This window comes from Montipora foliosa, chromosome 13 (assembly GCF_036669935.1).
Source record: "Montipora foliosa isolate CH-2021 chromosome 13, ASM3666993v2, whole genome shotgun sequence".
Taxonomy (NCBI): domain Eukaryota; kingdom Metazoa; phylum Cnidaria; class Anthozoa; order Scleractinia; family Acroporidae; genus Montipora; species Montipora foliosa.
Genome location: NC_090881.1, coordinates 27,340,323 through 27,355,322, shown reverse-complemented (window position 1 = coordinate 27,355,322; position 15,000 = coordinate 27,340,323). Strand labels below are relative to the sequence as shown.

At 37.3% G+C, this 15,000-nt stretch overlaps 1 protein-coding gene across 1 annotated transcript in view; it reads left to right on the top strand.

Moving 5' to 3' along the window:
* LOC137984088 (alkaline ceramidase 3-like) overlaps positions 1 to 15,000 on the top strand; it is a 19,715-nt gene that overhangs the window by 4,369 nt on the left and 346 nt on the right. The window contains exons 4-12 of the mRNA XM_068831291.1: positions 635 to 687; positions 1,420 to 1,501; positions 3,210 to 3,245; positions 3,834 to 3,889; positions 4,636 to 4,680; positions 4,759 to 4,815; positions 6,351 to 6,455; positions 10,000 to 10,045; positions 10,508 to 15,000. The exon at positions 10,508 to 15,000 is cut by the window's right edge and continues 346 nt beyond it. Of these exons, the coding sequence (XP_068687392.1) occupies positions 635 to 687; positions 1,420 to 1,501; positions 3,210 to 3,245; positions 3,834 to 3,889; positions 4,636 to 4,680; positions 4,759 to 4,815; positions 6,351 to 6,455; positions 10,000 to 10,045; positions 10,508 to 10,633 (606 nt within the window). The 3' untranslated portion in view covers positions 10,634 to 15,000. The remainder of the gene's footprint in view (positions 1 to 634; positions 688 to 1,419; positions 1,502 to 3,209; positions 3,246 to 3,833; positions 3,890 to 4,635; positions 4,681 to 4,758; positions 4,816 to 6,350; positions 6,456 to 9,999; positions 10,046 to 10,507) is intronic.

Genomic DNA, 15,000 nt, shown 5'->3' with positions numbered 1-15,000 from the left:
CCAGAACCCGGATGGCAACGTCTTTCAGAAAAAAAGAATTATATTCTTGACATGACAGCTCCTACAGTGTATTTGTATTGGTATACTACAGCCAAAGAATGATGTCTTCATTGATTTAGGTTCCTTCAATGGTTTAGATAGTTTTATTTGAAACGCTTTTAAGCACCAAAAAATTCAGGTTCACTCCAGGTTAACCACATAAAATTTCAGGTGCACATTGCTTCCTACCTTGTTCTCATTGCTTGAATCTGCCATTGCATTTCTCTGGTTTTGTTTTTATGTGGCAGAAAAGTTATGGGGCTGGGCAATTTGCGAGCCAGCGAGTCATGCAAGCCATGCAAATTTCGCATTTAAGTCTAAGCACCCATTTCAAATAGTGTTGATAAATTGTTATTAAGTCTAAGCACCAGTTTTAAAACGGTTAGCTTTCAATAACTGTGTGATTCGCATGTTGACTCGCCATCGTGGCTCACATGACCAGCAGTCATGGCTCGCATGCCTTGCATGCCTTGCTGGCTTGCACATTGTCCACTTGGAATGTGGCACCTAGGAGACAAAAACACTGCAACTTAAAATTATCATAATCTGTCATTCACAAGCAATGACAAGTTCTCTTTTTTTATCTTTTTTCTAGCTCCTTGATGAACTTCCTATGATTTATTGCACTTCTATTTTAATATTTGCCATGTAAGTGTCATTGAGTGAACACATTAATTTTGTTAATTTTGTTTGTTCAAAGATGTAATGCAGGGTGCCATGAAGCAAGGGTTCTGAGGATTCCCCTTTGATTCTTGTATGGGAATTTTTTTTCCAGTTCATTTCTTTTGGTTAATTTTTTTGACTTTCTAACAATTTATTATTGTCTCCTTATTGTCAAATATTATACCAACTTCCTTTTTAGTTACCTGCCACACCATGCATTCCTAATTATCAACAGTAGGAAAGGTTTGCATGTAATAAAGGGATGCGCAGTTACTTTTAATTAAAGAAAACTAGGTATAAGAGATCCTCGATGTAGGAGTAAAAGAAAGTAATGAATTAGCAAAAGAGGTGAAAATATAGACACTGACGCAAGCCTCACCTGCAAAAAGTAGAAAGCGGCGGGGGTATTTTACAGATCACGGAACGTTATAAAATCTTTATTTGATGGTAATAACTGTACAAATACACAACAAGAACCGCGCCTCTACCTAATTACCACAGACACTGGCTACCATAAAATACCCCTGCCCAATAGAAAGTGGGAAAGCTCATTAATATAATATTTGCATTGGGGGAGGGGGGGGGGGGCAGGGTTGGATATTTTATGGAGCAGAGATCATGCAGGACTTAATTTTTTCTCAGTGAATGATGGTACAATGGAACTGGAATTAACTACTTATTTTCTCAATCTAATGTTAATTTTTCTTTTCCACCTAGTTATCAAAATTCGTATCAACAAAGGCGGTACAATATTAATCTCATATTGGCCCTTATTTCTTTTTGTGCCATGACAACATTGGTAAGCATATGAATTCTGATCTGATCTGAAGCCTTTATCATTCCATCTCGGAAAGTCCCTACAGTCCCCTCTGTCTCTGGACAGGTGTTCGAGCTGGTGCCAAGAGAGACCTCTCGACTGGATGGTATGGTCTGTGTCTCTCCTCCAGCTGTTACGCGGTCTCCCTCTCCATCTACTTCCCTGTTGGGTTCCAACCAAGGGCCTGTCGAGGATATGAATTAAAAATTATTATTTCATCTGTACTTACTGGTACCTAAGAATACACAATCAACACACTTGCTTATTTTAGGAACAAATGGCATATTCTTAAATGGACTGTAGATGCAAAAGTAAACTTGCCGTAAGTTTCAACGTTTATTTTGGCACAAGGCACTGTGAGACAAACTCGCAATTCCAGTTACACCGAAGGGCCTTCATAAAAGTCAACTTAACTGCCGTACAAACCGTGAAAACCGATTAACCTTAGTGAACTCAGAATTCAGGTAAAAACTTGGTGGTCCTCGTGGTTTTACATTAAAGGCCACCTATGCGCATGCCCGAAACTAAAATGTTTGCGCAGGGAACCCAGCTGGAAAATGCAAAGCCCAGCAGTAACATGGACACTCGAGGGACTTTGCAATTTTAAGCATTGAAATGTTTCGTGTGGGCTTAATATTTAGAATTTAGTAAAGCATTCAACACAGTGAACTGCATGTGAAATCTTGATTAAAAAACTGTGCTACAAGGGAGGGGGGCTCAGGACTCAGGTTACAACAAACTGTAACTACCGGTATTGATAATTTCAAAAAATTGTTGTAATCTTTGCAGGAATAAATGAGTTAAAATCATCTTTTTATGCTGTATTATCTCACTGTTTTAGTTTATACTAAAACAACTGTTCACCTCAGTGTCGGTGGCTAGTGGTGGATACAGAGGAGATCTAAAATCTGAAGATTTTTTCCATCCAGTCTCCCGAACCCCCCACTCCAATCAACCTACCCACTCCCCCTCCACTCCCCCCCCCCCCAAAAAAAATGCACCCACCCATCCCCCAACAGCTCCTAGAGAATACAAGAATATTATCTACTGCCATTGTGAATTTGCGGGAAAACGGGGTACTTTTGTCAAGAATTTTTATTGGTTTATCAGAGATCCAATCAAACATTTATCAGTTATATGGCTGTGATAAAGGAAGCCATTTTGTTTAGTTAGAGATGAAGAAATGCATTAAGAAATGATGAAACAATTTTGAAAAAATCGTTTTTATTTTAACTTGGGGATGCAAAAAAAGTCTAGAATGGAGAAAAGTCTGTAAAAGGTTCAGAGTCGTTTTTATCCAGGAGATTTAATGACCTGTACGGGAGACTCGTTCCGTACCCGGGAGAGTTGGCGCATATGTGGATATTTACCTCACTGCTTCCTGGCTCAGTAAATATCCACCACTAGCCACGTCCACTTCAGTGAATAGTTGCTATAAATTATTATTATTGATCAAGTTTTATCGTAGTGACTACCGGTAGTTCAATGAGTAGCTTATTGAAAAACCAACCAATTGGCTTATTGACTGTCTGTCTGGCTAATCATCTGATAGACCAACCAGGGTGGTAATTGGTTGTAATGCTTAATTGATTGATTGATTGATTGATTTGTTGATTGGTTGATAAGTGACTTATAAATGGAGGAAATGGATCATACCATTTAAGGACTGATTAATTTGCCTTTTTTGCAGGTGTATTTAGCATTTGTAAATCCAGTTATATTCCAGGTATGTTAATTTATCACTGCTGTGCAACATCTATGCGAGAAAATTTGGTTTTGGTCACCGCAGTCGTATAACCGTACATGTATGTCCACCCAGGTCCATGTATTTCAATTTCAATGTGAAACGCTGTAGTGCAATCTGTGTTTTTCAAGATCAGCTGGGTGTTTTATTGAGTTACTGCTGACCGGGTACTGATTTTTGATTGGATCGCAGGCTAAAGCCAGGTTAACTTATTGTAAGAATAAATAACACGGGAGCTCCGCTTCTAGGCTTGGCTAAATCTATTTAGTATAAATACACAGGTGATTGTACAAAATCGTGCACTCTCATTGGCTCGCTATCTCGGATTATCAGCCGATAATCACCTCGACGGCCAAAATGGCTGCCAGTAGTCGTTTTGCCACTGTAAGTGAAGATGATTTCGCATTGAAATGTTTTTCTTTTCTCTTTTTTGAAATAATCACCTGTGTATTTATACTAAAACAATAATTTATTCGCCTCAGGCGATATGATTATCGGTGAATATATATTCAGCGAATAATTGTTAAATATTATAAGAGTGACACTGTTAAGCATTTTTCCTTTTTTCAGTTCGCCTATGCTACTCTTGTTGTCATTTTGATTGCTGGAAGTGTTATGGCAAGTAGGTAAGAAATTTCAAGGTTGCAGGGTTCTAATAGCAAGTGACTTGAGATATGTGAAGTATTATGATATGGTAAAAATCAAATGTTAGAGCCACAAGGCATTAAATCCTTCAAATACTATCTTCAAAAAGATTGTGTTAAATTTGCCACTTTTTGCAAATAACAGCACTTTGACAGTAAAGCAATGTGGTTCTTTAATTTTCGCGTTATTTGAACAACAAAACATAATGTCAGCTTGAGATTCTAGTTGTTTATGATCTCGAGCTGTATGGCAACCCAAAATAACTTGCAAGACTGAACAACATGATCAACAGTACTGAAAATGCTAAGCGTGCAGTTAAGGAGAATGGAGCACAAGGGGATTGATCTATCCTGAATAGCTGGAAAGAAAAAAACGCTAGCTCAAGTGAAGAAGCAAGGACTGTTGTGCAGAGAATTAAGGAATTGATGTGAAAATAAACATTCCTGAAGTATTTTGGCTCAAGTGGGAGACAAAATGAGCGAGCTTTGTGCATAACATTATTGCTTTCTGCTTGTGATTCTGGTACCGGTAATTAGTTTTCACTGGCTTTCATTGAGTGGGAAGCAGCTCAAGAAAAATGGAAATATTCTGGTCCTTTGTCAGGCTTACAACTGTATTTGTGACTCCATTGTTTTGTTTTTTTGCATCAGGTCATATTTTCTTGCTCACAACTTTATTGCTTCTGGTCATTAATGTCAAAGCTCTTGATATTTTCTTTCTTTTACAGAAAATACAGAGATTCACGGAGACTGTTCATCATATCATTTGTTTGGTAATAAATTATTTCAAACCATTTTTGCATTGCATGCACTGTCCAACATTTTCATTCAACTGACTTTTGTTTTTGCAGCCTTGGAGGTGGTTTTCTTCTTTGGAACATTGACAACCATTTTTGTTTATCACTGAGGTACGAAATTAGTGGAAAAATGCAGGCCATTACTGACAGTGCAGTCTTTGTAATATGGTTGCATATAGGAAGTTTTTAACACATGGTCATTGTTGGGTTTAGTCCATACTTTTTTTTTTTGGCAGGTTCTTTATTTATTTTACCATACATGTATATGTGTTCCTTTTCCCCAAAAGCCTACATAATGTTTACATTTTTTTCAGTACAGTTCTAGAAAAGATGGATGAGAGTTTCCTCTTCAATTTGGCAGAAATTGCAAAGATCGTTATCCCTTAGCTTTATTTTTTTTTAAGAAATCATTAGTAGCAAGTCTCCTGTGTAACAGTTTAAATTGGAAAACACGAAGTTTTGAGATATTCGTACATCCAAAGGGTAGCCTGTAAGCAGCCTTCCAGTCAATTGGTTCATTTTTTTCTATCATGCAGTCTGCCTACCATTTCATTTGGCTATTTACAGGCTGCTTTTGTTTCTTTTCTATTAGTCCATATTTACCATTTTGCAACCCAGAAGAATCTCTTTTTTTTTTCCAAAATGAGAATTTGCCAATTACGGCAAGCTTATAAGCTTGTGTGTGATATTATAGACTTGTCAGTGTAGTTCTTTTCTCTTAGGGTACTGGGTACAGACAAAGGCCAAGAAACATGTAGAGGCTGAGAAGAATAAAAAGAGTTGCCAAGGGGCAAGCACATAACAAAGTCATGAGAGATTGCCATTCTATTCCCCCTCCTTCCCCTTTCTAAAATAATTGTGAAAGAAGTGATCCACGCACTTATCTGGACAATTTAAATTATTGTCTCTGATAGACATCCAACAAGTTCAGGCTACTTCAATGGGATTTGAATTCAGGACCTCTGCAATACCGGTGCAATGCTCTGCCAACTGAGGAAGAGCATAATGAAGCCTCTTAGTGCATGAGAGCAGGTCAGTTTGTTGGGCTAAGTGGGACAATCCCTTTTATCCTTTGTCAATAACCCATACTTCAAATATACAATCATTTCTTTCATTCGTCAGTCCTTTCATGGGATTAACACATGAGCCTAACAAATTGACCTTCTCCCAATGGAGTGGCTTCATAGATCAGTTGGTAGAACATTGTACAATACAATACAATACAACATTCTTTATTTAACGAAGGTAACGTAATTAACCCAATGAGTTATCTAACTTACGGCCTTCACAACGGCACAAAATACACGTATAAAACAATGCCTAATCACAAAATATACGACTTACTACAATAGAAACTAAAACTAGACAAATATATTGTTTAACATAGATATAAGGTGATCTACGCTAATTACCTTCTAATACGGTTACAATAAAGAGAAAAACGACACCCATGACACATTAATTCTTCAAGATGAGAAACACTACTAGCATTGTGCTGGCATCACAGAGGTCGTGGGATCAAATCCCTTTAAAGCCACCTGAATTTTTCGGCTGTCTATAAGAGACGTAATATTATTTCATAAAGGATCACTTCTTTGATTGTTTTGTGGAAGATCATGATCTGTGTCTTTCTCTATCTTGTGTAGGCAATTGCGGAATTATTGCCCACCGTTCTTCAGACCATTTTTGCAATTTCACGCTTTGTGGCACATATTAGCAGGATTGGGGGCATATTATCAAATCCTGTTTAGGTTTGGATACATTTTTATTTAATAAAATTAACTGAGCTGTATTTTAAGGTAACAAGAAGGAGATTTGCTCTTTTCTTTTCGAGTTTGAAAACATTAGATTTGTAAGTGAAACCTGGTGTGTGCAAGTTGACAGTTCAAGAAGTACTTATGAGTAGTTTGGGGAATCAAATTGTTTTGTTCTTGGTGTTTTAATTTGTTTATACCCGGTAGCTTGTGTTATTACCTACCCAAGCAATGTTGTAGTAGGTATTCATCACCTGATATGTGATATGCATATGTGATGCACCTGATATTTACTTGTTGATTTCACGGCATACAGACGAGGCCATTGTGCCATGACTGGAGAGCCCTGCTAATTCAGCAATTATTGTTTTATCATATGACCATGCAGAATTTTGGTTTTTTGTCATTGAAGAGTCAAGGTTTCGACTTTGCAGATTCTTGTTCTAAAAAGGAAAGGAACTTTGTTTAAGTGTCTGGTTGTTCTGGTGCTCAGGAGGACTAATTGGGGACACTGTAAACTGAAATTAACAATGAAAGCAAATTAAGTCATATGTTGGTTTTTGAGGAGAGGGGAAGCCAGAGTTCCTAGAGAAAACCTCTCGTGCAGAGTAGAGAAGTAACAAACTCAACCCACATATGACACCTAGTCTGGGAATTGAACCCGGGCCACATTGGTGGGAGGCGAGTGCTCTCACCACTGCGCCATCCCTGTACGGGTCCCTGCAAATTTCTTATAGATGGTTACATTCATTACTGTCACTCATTTCTTGCTGGCAACACAACAACAAAAATTATAGTACTGTTATTATGAAGCTACTCATGTGGGTCCAGATGGGTTTTTCCTGACAAGCTCACATCAACCCATACTGACCCTCACATCAACTTGCTATGTATTTCTGTATAATCATATTCATGAAAAATTTATCCATTATTGGTTGTTTAAGAGAAATGCAGTTTTCAGGTAACACAGTGCAGAAAAAGAGACAATTAAGCCAGTGCCTACTAATAACATTCAGAGGTATTTTTGCCTGGTTTATGATTGTGCAGGAAACAGATCTTAACAAGTGTTACTGAAATCCAAAAAGAAAATTGGGGGTAACCACACATTCTTCAAAGATAATAATTGATGAATAATATTTGTAAGAAGCTTTTAAATACAAAGCAATGTATGGCACTCTTTTTCAAATTGAAGCTTCATTATCTCTCAAAAATGCATTGTTACCCCCAATTTTCTTTTTGGATACCAAGAGTACTTACTAAGATCTACTTTCTCCTGATAGTTTTAAACAATGCAAAAATATCACTGTATTAGTAAGCATCACTGATAGGAAACCCAAGTATCTAGAGATGCGCAGAACATATGCACAATAAAAATAATAGGCACAGTCCTTAACCCATTGACTCCCAGGGGTTCCCCATTGACGAGTAAAATCGTCTGGCATTAGACAGAGTAGAGGTCTGGTTTCGGCCGGTTTGGATGCCAATGGGTTAAACAAAGCATTTTGATTGGTCAATGACAAAAAAAGTCAAAGATAACCAATCAAATGTGAGCCCTGGATGGTACAATTTTTGTTTGATTGCATGATACACATGCATTGACTCATCTCCATTTTTTTAAATTTGCATTATTAAGTAATCGCATGATTTTGCTGGTACAATTTGGAATAAATGAACAAGAGTTGGTCTTTGAAAAAGTTAACCCATGCTTATTTGCATGAAAGGTGTCAATCAGAATTTCTTAACTAAAATTTCACTTAGTGAAGACGTACGAGTCATACGATAACCCAAAATAGTGCTGCATTTATCCCATTTGACCTCACAACAATCTTGTCTTGGGGTTCAGCCATAAAGATTGCATGTGAAAAAAGTATTTTAATAAATTTCTTATCAAGTTTTCTTATGCATGAAAGATATTACTGGTAGACGTGGCAATGCCATAACCCTACCTGATGTTGTTGGACAAAGCCTTTTTATTCGTAGTCTTTTGTACAGTTTTAGAAGAATCAGACAGTGACAGTGAAAAAATTTTGTCAAAATGAGGGAGATGATAAAGGTTTACCGTGGTAAATAAAATGAAGCTATGTACAGTTGGGAAGCATGGTTGGCGCAGTGGTGAGTGACCTCGCCTCCCACCAGTGTGGCCCAGGTTCGATTCTCGGACCCAACGCCATAAGTGGGTTAAGCTTGTGTTGGTTCTCTACTCTGTTTCGAGGGTTTTTCTCTGGGTTCTCTGGTTTTCCTCCCTCAGCAAAAACCAGCATACAGCTGATTCCAACTGGCTGTAAGCTGTGCTCCAGGGTCATACATGGACCTTATAGCAGCTGCCAAAGGCACCATAGTATGCTTTCAGTTGGACCTTGTTGAGTTGTGTCGTTGCAGTACTTTGCGACAACGACTAGCGAGACTTATTACTGTGTTTTTTATGGTGACTCAGGGACACTCTGAGAAAATCAGGGGGCTCCTTTGCAGGAATTGAACCTATGATCTTCAGGGCTCACTTGTTCAAAGGCCAGATAACTTTATCCTGTGGATAAGTCACTATCTGGCAAATTCCATCAGAGCAAAGATTTTGTATTTGCTCACCAAATTGTGAACATGCACACTCCAAGCACATTTGAGTAAAGGCCTGTACGAAAATCCCTGCCATTGTTTAATGTGGAGTGTATTTTACAGACTAGATAGTGACTTATCCACTGGATAAAGTTATCCGGTCTTTCAATGAGCCACTTTAATACCGGTAGTTAAGATGCTCTACCACAAAGATTTATGAGACTCATGGGAGCCAGACCGTTAAACTTGGTTCATATGATAATAGCGAGAAAAAGAAGAAAATTATTGTCCTGCGCAATACTGTTAGGACTCACTGTATTTGTTGAAATAGTGAGTTCTTGCTATTAGAGCGGTTTTCAATAATTATTGAGTGTCATAAAACAAATACCAAAGTAATAATATTGCTTTAACCAATCATAGCAGGTGCAAACAGGGCAATGAACATATCCAAACTCAAAGCAATAAATTGCGCATAACTTGCTCAACGTGCGGGAAATTCGCGCATACAAGTTGCAATTGGATTTGGCTTTCCTTCTCATAATTTTGGTTTTTAAACTGGCACTAGATTTTTTAAATCATTCACTCAGCGTAGAAATTGCAATCTGTCAATAATAAGAATATCACTTTAGACAGGTCGTTTGAAAACTGCCCTGTAGTGATGGAGAAGGCAAATGTGTACCACACTAAATGACATGAGATGGTTTTTTTTTTTTTTTTTTTTTTTGGAAAAGGTGTCTTTTTTGGTCACCTGGAGCTAATTAAATGGCATAGCTCCCACAACCTAACCATAATCCTGACCCTTTACAGTTGCTCAGTGGTGGAGTTTTAGAACTAGCGATAACAAGGTTCTATAAGTTCAACTCCTGCAACAGAGCACATGCAGATTGTTTCCAACAAGTCACCATCAAAAAGTAACTTAAAATCTCTTGTTTGAAAAAAAGTGGGTTGTATGCAGATAGTAATGGTAATTTCATTTTGTTTTCATTTTTAGCATAGATGTTCGATTACGATATCTTGGAAAAGGCACAAGGATTAAGGTCTGTTTTACTCTAAAGCTTATTTACTGATATAATTAGTTGTTTTTTTTAGGGCAATTAATTAACGACGCTTTATTAGGGCAGTGGATACAAAAGATTGTATTTGTTATTACAAGTACTTAGCACATCACTCAAGAATAACGTTTTTGTGAAATGAATGTGATTATATTGTTATTCCAAGGTAGAAAAGACAAAGAATTAGGTAAACACTTGAACTATTCTGGAATTTACAAAGGTGAACAGTTGAATCAATACTTTGATGTTGGTCATGTGACCCTTTTTTCGGCATATGACACCTCTTGTTGCATTACAGTGAGTCATAAATGTCATGAGTTTTCCTTTCCCAAAGTGTAGGCTATATGTAGCATCCTGTTGTTGAACTGCAACTGGAGTTAGATCGATCCAAGTGATTAATTTGCTATGAATGATTTGTTGTTCTTTTTTTTGATACCATATTTTCAGCTTTATAACCAGTGGCTTCCTTTTGTTTATCCATCAAAAGATACAAGCATTCTGCCGACCGTGACGCACAATGCGACCATCTTTCTGCTTGTATTTGGCCTCGGAGTAAAATTGTTAAGATATTAACATTTACTTAATAGCTAACGTGAAGTTCAGTCACCTCCTCCGCTTTCTAAGTCACTCACATAGCAAGCGTAGGAAGCAGCTGAAATTCAGGCAACTTCATAGCTAACAATAATTATTGTTATTTAGGATGTCTATTCATAGTGTAAAAAATACTTCTTGGTTTGTAAACTCTGACGCAAACCAGAAGGATTTTACACTCCAAAGAGTAAGCTTAACAGGTGAATCGAAGACACAAGTCAGGTCACAGATCAAATCACAGTAAAGGAAATAAAGTTTACAATAGACCTAATAATAATAATATAATAACATGTATGTTAAACTTACCATTCAGATAAAAGAATTACGGTCTATTCACCCGAACTGAAACTATTGATTTTGGGCAATCGAAGTCAGAACGTTTCGTATCCAACGATCAATTTGTGTTGCGCGAGCTTATACAAACTTTATTTTCTGAGTAAATGTTTGAGAAAACACGGATTATGTATCGGGATGGATCACGCTGGTCCCTCTATGTAAATGGTTAAACTTTGACTTTTGTCTGCTCTTATTTCTGTTATCACTTATCGGGAGAACCGATAAGGGCGAATAGACTATCGCTTGAAACGACCTCTTTCCAGGTAAAAAGACCTTGCTCTACCCCAGCAGAACCAATAGAGTTAACTAATGTGAACTGTTCCATTCTTTGTAAACTTACTGAAGCGATTTGACTTGTGACTTGACCTGTGTTTTGAAACCGCGACTGGGAAGCATCAAAAACATGATAACAAAAAAAATCGTACGCACCATCAAGAACTCTTGCCAAAGTATTTTTTCGTTGTCAAAGATTCTTACATGGTTGATAGTGAGTCAGTAGATGATTAAAATTTCACTTGGAGTACACCAAGCACATTTTAACGCTGGAAATTCTTCCATCGCCCGTAAGATGCAATTCACTCATTTCATTGTATCTCGTCCTCTTGAAGTTTCATGATATACTAGGTGAGTAGGACTAACGTTGAAAGCTAAACAGTTTTGCAACAGTTTAGCCTTTCCTTCACATGCTCTTAGCTGCAAAGAGATAGCCTGCTCGCAGGAGGGAAAGCTCGCTGGTTATTAAGGCTCACAAAGAGTCGTGATAGCAAACTTTCCGTCTCTCGTAAAATTACGTGCAATATGAGCAAAGAGCGGCAGAAAAGGTGTCAATTCCGATGAATATTGCTTTTTCGCTGATTGTTTAACCAAAAACGCTCTGAAGCAGACAAGTGCTATCAAAAATGTACAACTGAAGCAAGTTGAAAATTCGCTACTTAAAAAGTGAATCTTATAACTGATTAATCAGTAATTTTTACAATGGAAAGGAAGGATTTCCAGTTTTAGTTATCGAAGTAACGTAGGGTAATCTATTTAAGGGAGGGAAGGTTTTGTAAACCTCTGTTGAGGTGTTCTTAGGCTTTTTCGTGTTGGCTAACATGTAAGAAATATTTCATATTTAACTGGGACATATTTTAAGGCACATCTTTACAAGGTATATTTTCCCATGCAAGCGATAAAGACGGTAAATTATTAGGAATTAGTAAATTATATATTTTCGATAAATTAATAGGGTTGAAAGAACCTATTAAGCCAATGGGACAGCACTTTCAAAAGCCTAAAAGCACGCGTCGCGTTTTAGGAAACAATTCAATTTAAATCAATCAAATCCCGTTCCTAATGGCAATTTTACCGGTTCTCTCGGCTCTTTCCGCGAGTAACTAACTCTGGTTAAATAAACCTAGTTTTGAATTATTCACATCTTTTAGACTCCACACAGAAGGGGCGGAAATCCATGATTCGCGCACTTCTTGTTTTGGAACCAGCTATATACTCAAACTTAGGCAGCATTTACACGAACGCGGTTTCACATCGACACGGTTTCACGACTGCGAAACCGCGTCAAAATCGAGGCGGTGTGGGAGTATTTACACGGAACCGTTTTCGCCAGAAAACCGTATCGTTTTCAAAACGCTTCGCTTTTGGCATCGTTTTCAAATCGACCCGTTTTCGCCAACGGTCACTGTCGGTATCGTGTAAACAGAAGACGTAACCGCATCGTTTTCGATGCGGTCATAAGTGAAACCGCATTCTTATAAACGCTGCCTTAGTGCTGTTACACTGTGAAATGTTTCGTGCAACTTGTCCCGCCACGATGTCGCCAAAACATTGCGAGACAAGTTACACGAAATATTTGACAGTGTGACAGCGCCTTTAGGGCTGACTGAAAGATTCACGTTAAGGAACAAGAGAAACAATTTCCAAGAACGATTGACTCATACGTAGCTATGTAGCTTTTTGATCCACGGGCCGTAATCGGAAGTGAGCTGTTTTCCTTTTTTAACTTGTCTTGACACTACTCTCCTTTAGGTAACTTTATGTTGTAAAGTATTTTTTCTCAATAGCATAGTCCTGGCACGCGAAATGTTCACTTCCAGTTCCCGTCTATGAAAAAGTCGCGTGCTTGGGGCCCCTTTAGAGCGTTTTCACTCACGTGACCAGCAGCCATATTGAATTACTGAAACAAAAGAAAGTATTTGCATAAAATAGAGTCGTTTCCCGAAGGATTAGTTTGGTACACCATCATGGCCGCCATTTCTTTGTTTTAGAACTCCACAGGTGCAAATTAGTGTAAGTAATCACATGATCCCTCATGCAATTTGAAATACATACATACATACATACTTCATTCAACAACGCAGGTTAAAAGATGGCAGCGAAAGCTGGTGTGGACCTGCTAGGTATAAATAAATAATTAAAACAGTATAATCTAAAAAATTTCAAGATACACTAACTATGAAATAGAAATGTAAAGGTAATTACAATTCATATTAATTTTAAAATATCCAAAATTACATCTAATAATATATAAAATCATCAGTGTTCTTAAATGTTATGGTAGAACTTCAACCAAAAGATATTCTGTCAATAGATTTGGAGTGTTTTACAAGATTTGCTTTAAACGATGCAAAAGAAGGCAAAGACAAAAAAGCAAGAGTACATTTTTTCTAAGACGAACAAAAAAATTATGAGTGCTCGTTTATTCCATATTGCACGAGAAAAATCATGTGATTACTTATGAATAATATACAATGAAAAAAATTGTACGTATCATAATTTAGAAAAAAAAACTTCATCCAGGGATCGCAATTGATTCAGTTGATTGGCTATGACTTTCTTTGATTGACTATTTTTTTACGTTTTTGCACCGAATTACCTCTTGTACACTGTGTTACCTGAAAACTGCATTTCTCTTAGGCAATCAGAATGGATAAATTTTTTCTTGTATTTATCAGGATAATAATATTCCGGACAAGTAAATACTTCTTCCTTAAATTAAATAAAAATTAGGAGCTCAGCTATATAAATCTGTAGTGTGATCGGTTGGGAAGTGTATACCTCAAATGAATCGAATAAAACTAATTGTAGTAGTTTGTGTAGCTTAACGTCAAAAGAGAACTTTTGGTTGAAAACTGAGTGTGGAAATTGTGTAGTGTGAATACGGAAGAAAGTAGGTTAGCTAGTAGTGATAGTGTTTTTAAAAAGAGTTTGTCGGGTATTTATATAGTACATATATTTATCTACATTCCGACACAAATTAATTCGGACACGCGCGCAATTTTCGTGCAGCTATCTCAAACAAACTATCTTCCACACGATATTTGCTATTAATCCTCCTCCCCCCCCCCCCCCCTCCTTATTCAATGTTGAATGTTTTTGAGTCACACAGCAACTTGATCATCATTGATCGAAGTGGGGAGGGAAGGAGCAAAGCTACAAGAAAAGTCCAGTACAGCAATTTGTCTCGGATTGTCGTTAATTTCGGGAATTTAGATAAACATTTCAGGGCGCGTTCGATTGACCGTATTCCGGAATAGGAATACATGGAATAGAAGTTAGAAATCCTTCGTTCTTACGGAGTTTCACAATAAAATTGTCAAACACCTGCTAAAATGCTACTATAAACATATCTTTATTATCCTTGTTGCTTATTAAAAAAAGCCAGACATACCGTTTTTAAGTCATCACTCCAAGTATTCTTATTCTGGAATATGGTCAATTGAATGCGCCCTAAGTTAAGCGAAGTAAGTTTAACTCAACGTTTCATGTCTCCATGAAATCATTTTCAAGTGACTTAAAACATCAGAGTGACCAATTTATACGAGTGAAGGGTGTTGCTTAAATTAGCGGGAAAGATCTCATGGATATACCCACCACGAGTCCCCTAGGTTAAACTCTCATTTTACAGATTAAGTGTAAGTGCCCATTTCAGTAATTAGGTCTAAACTTTCGTTTATCTTATTGCTATAGCAATATTTAGTTCTAGAAACTTATTTAAAATTAACATATACAATGTT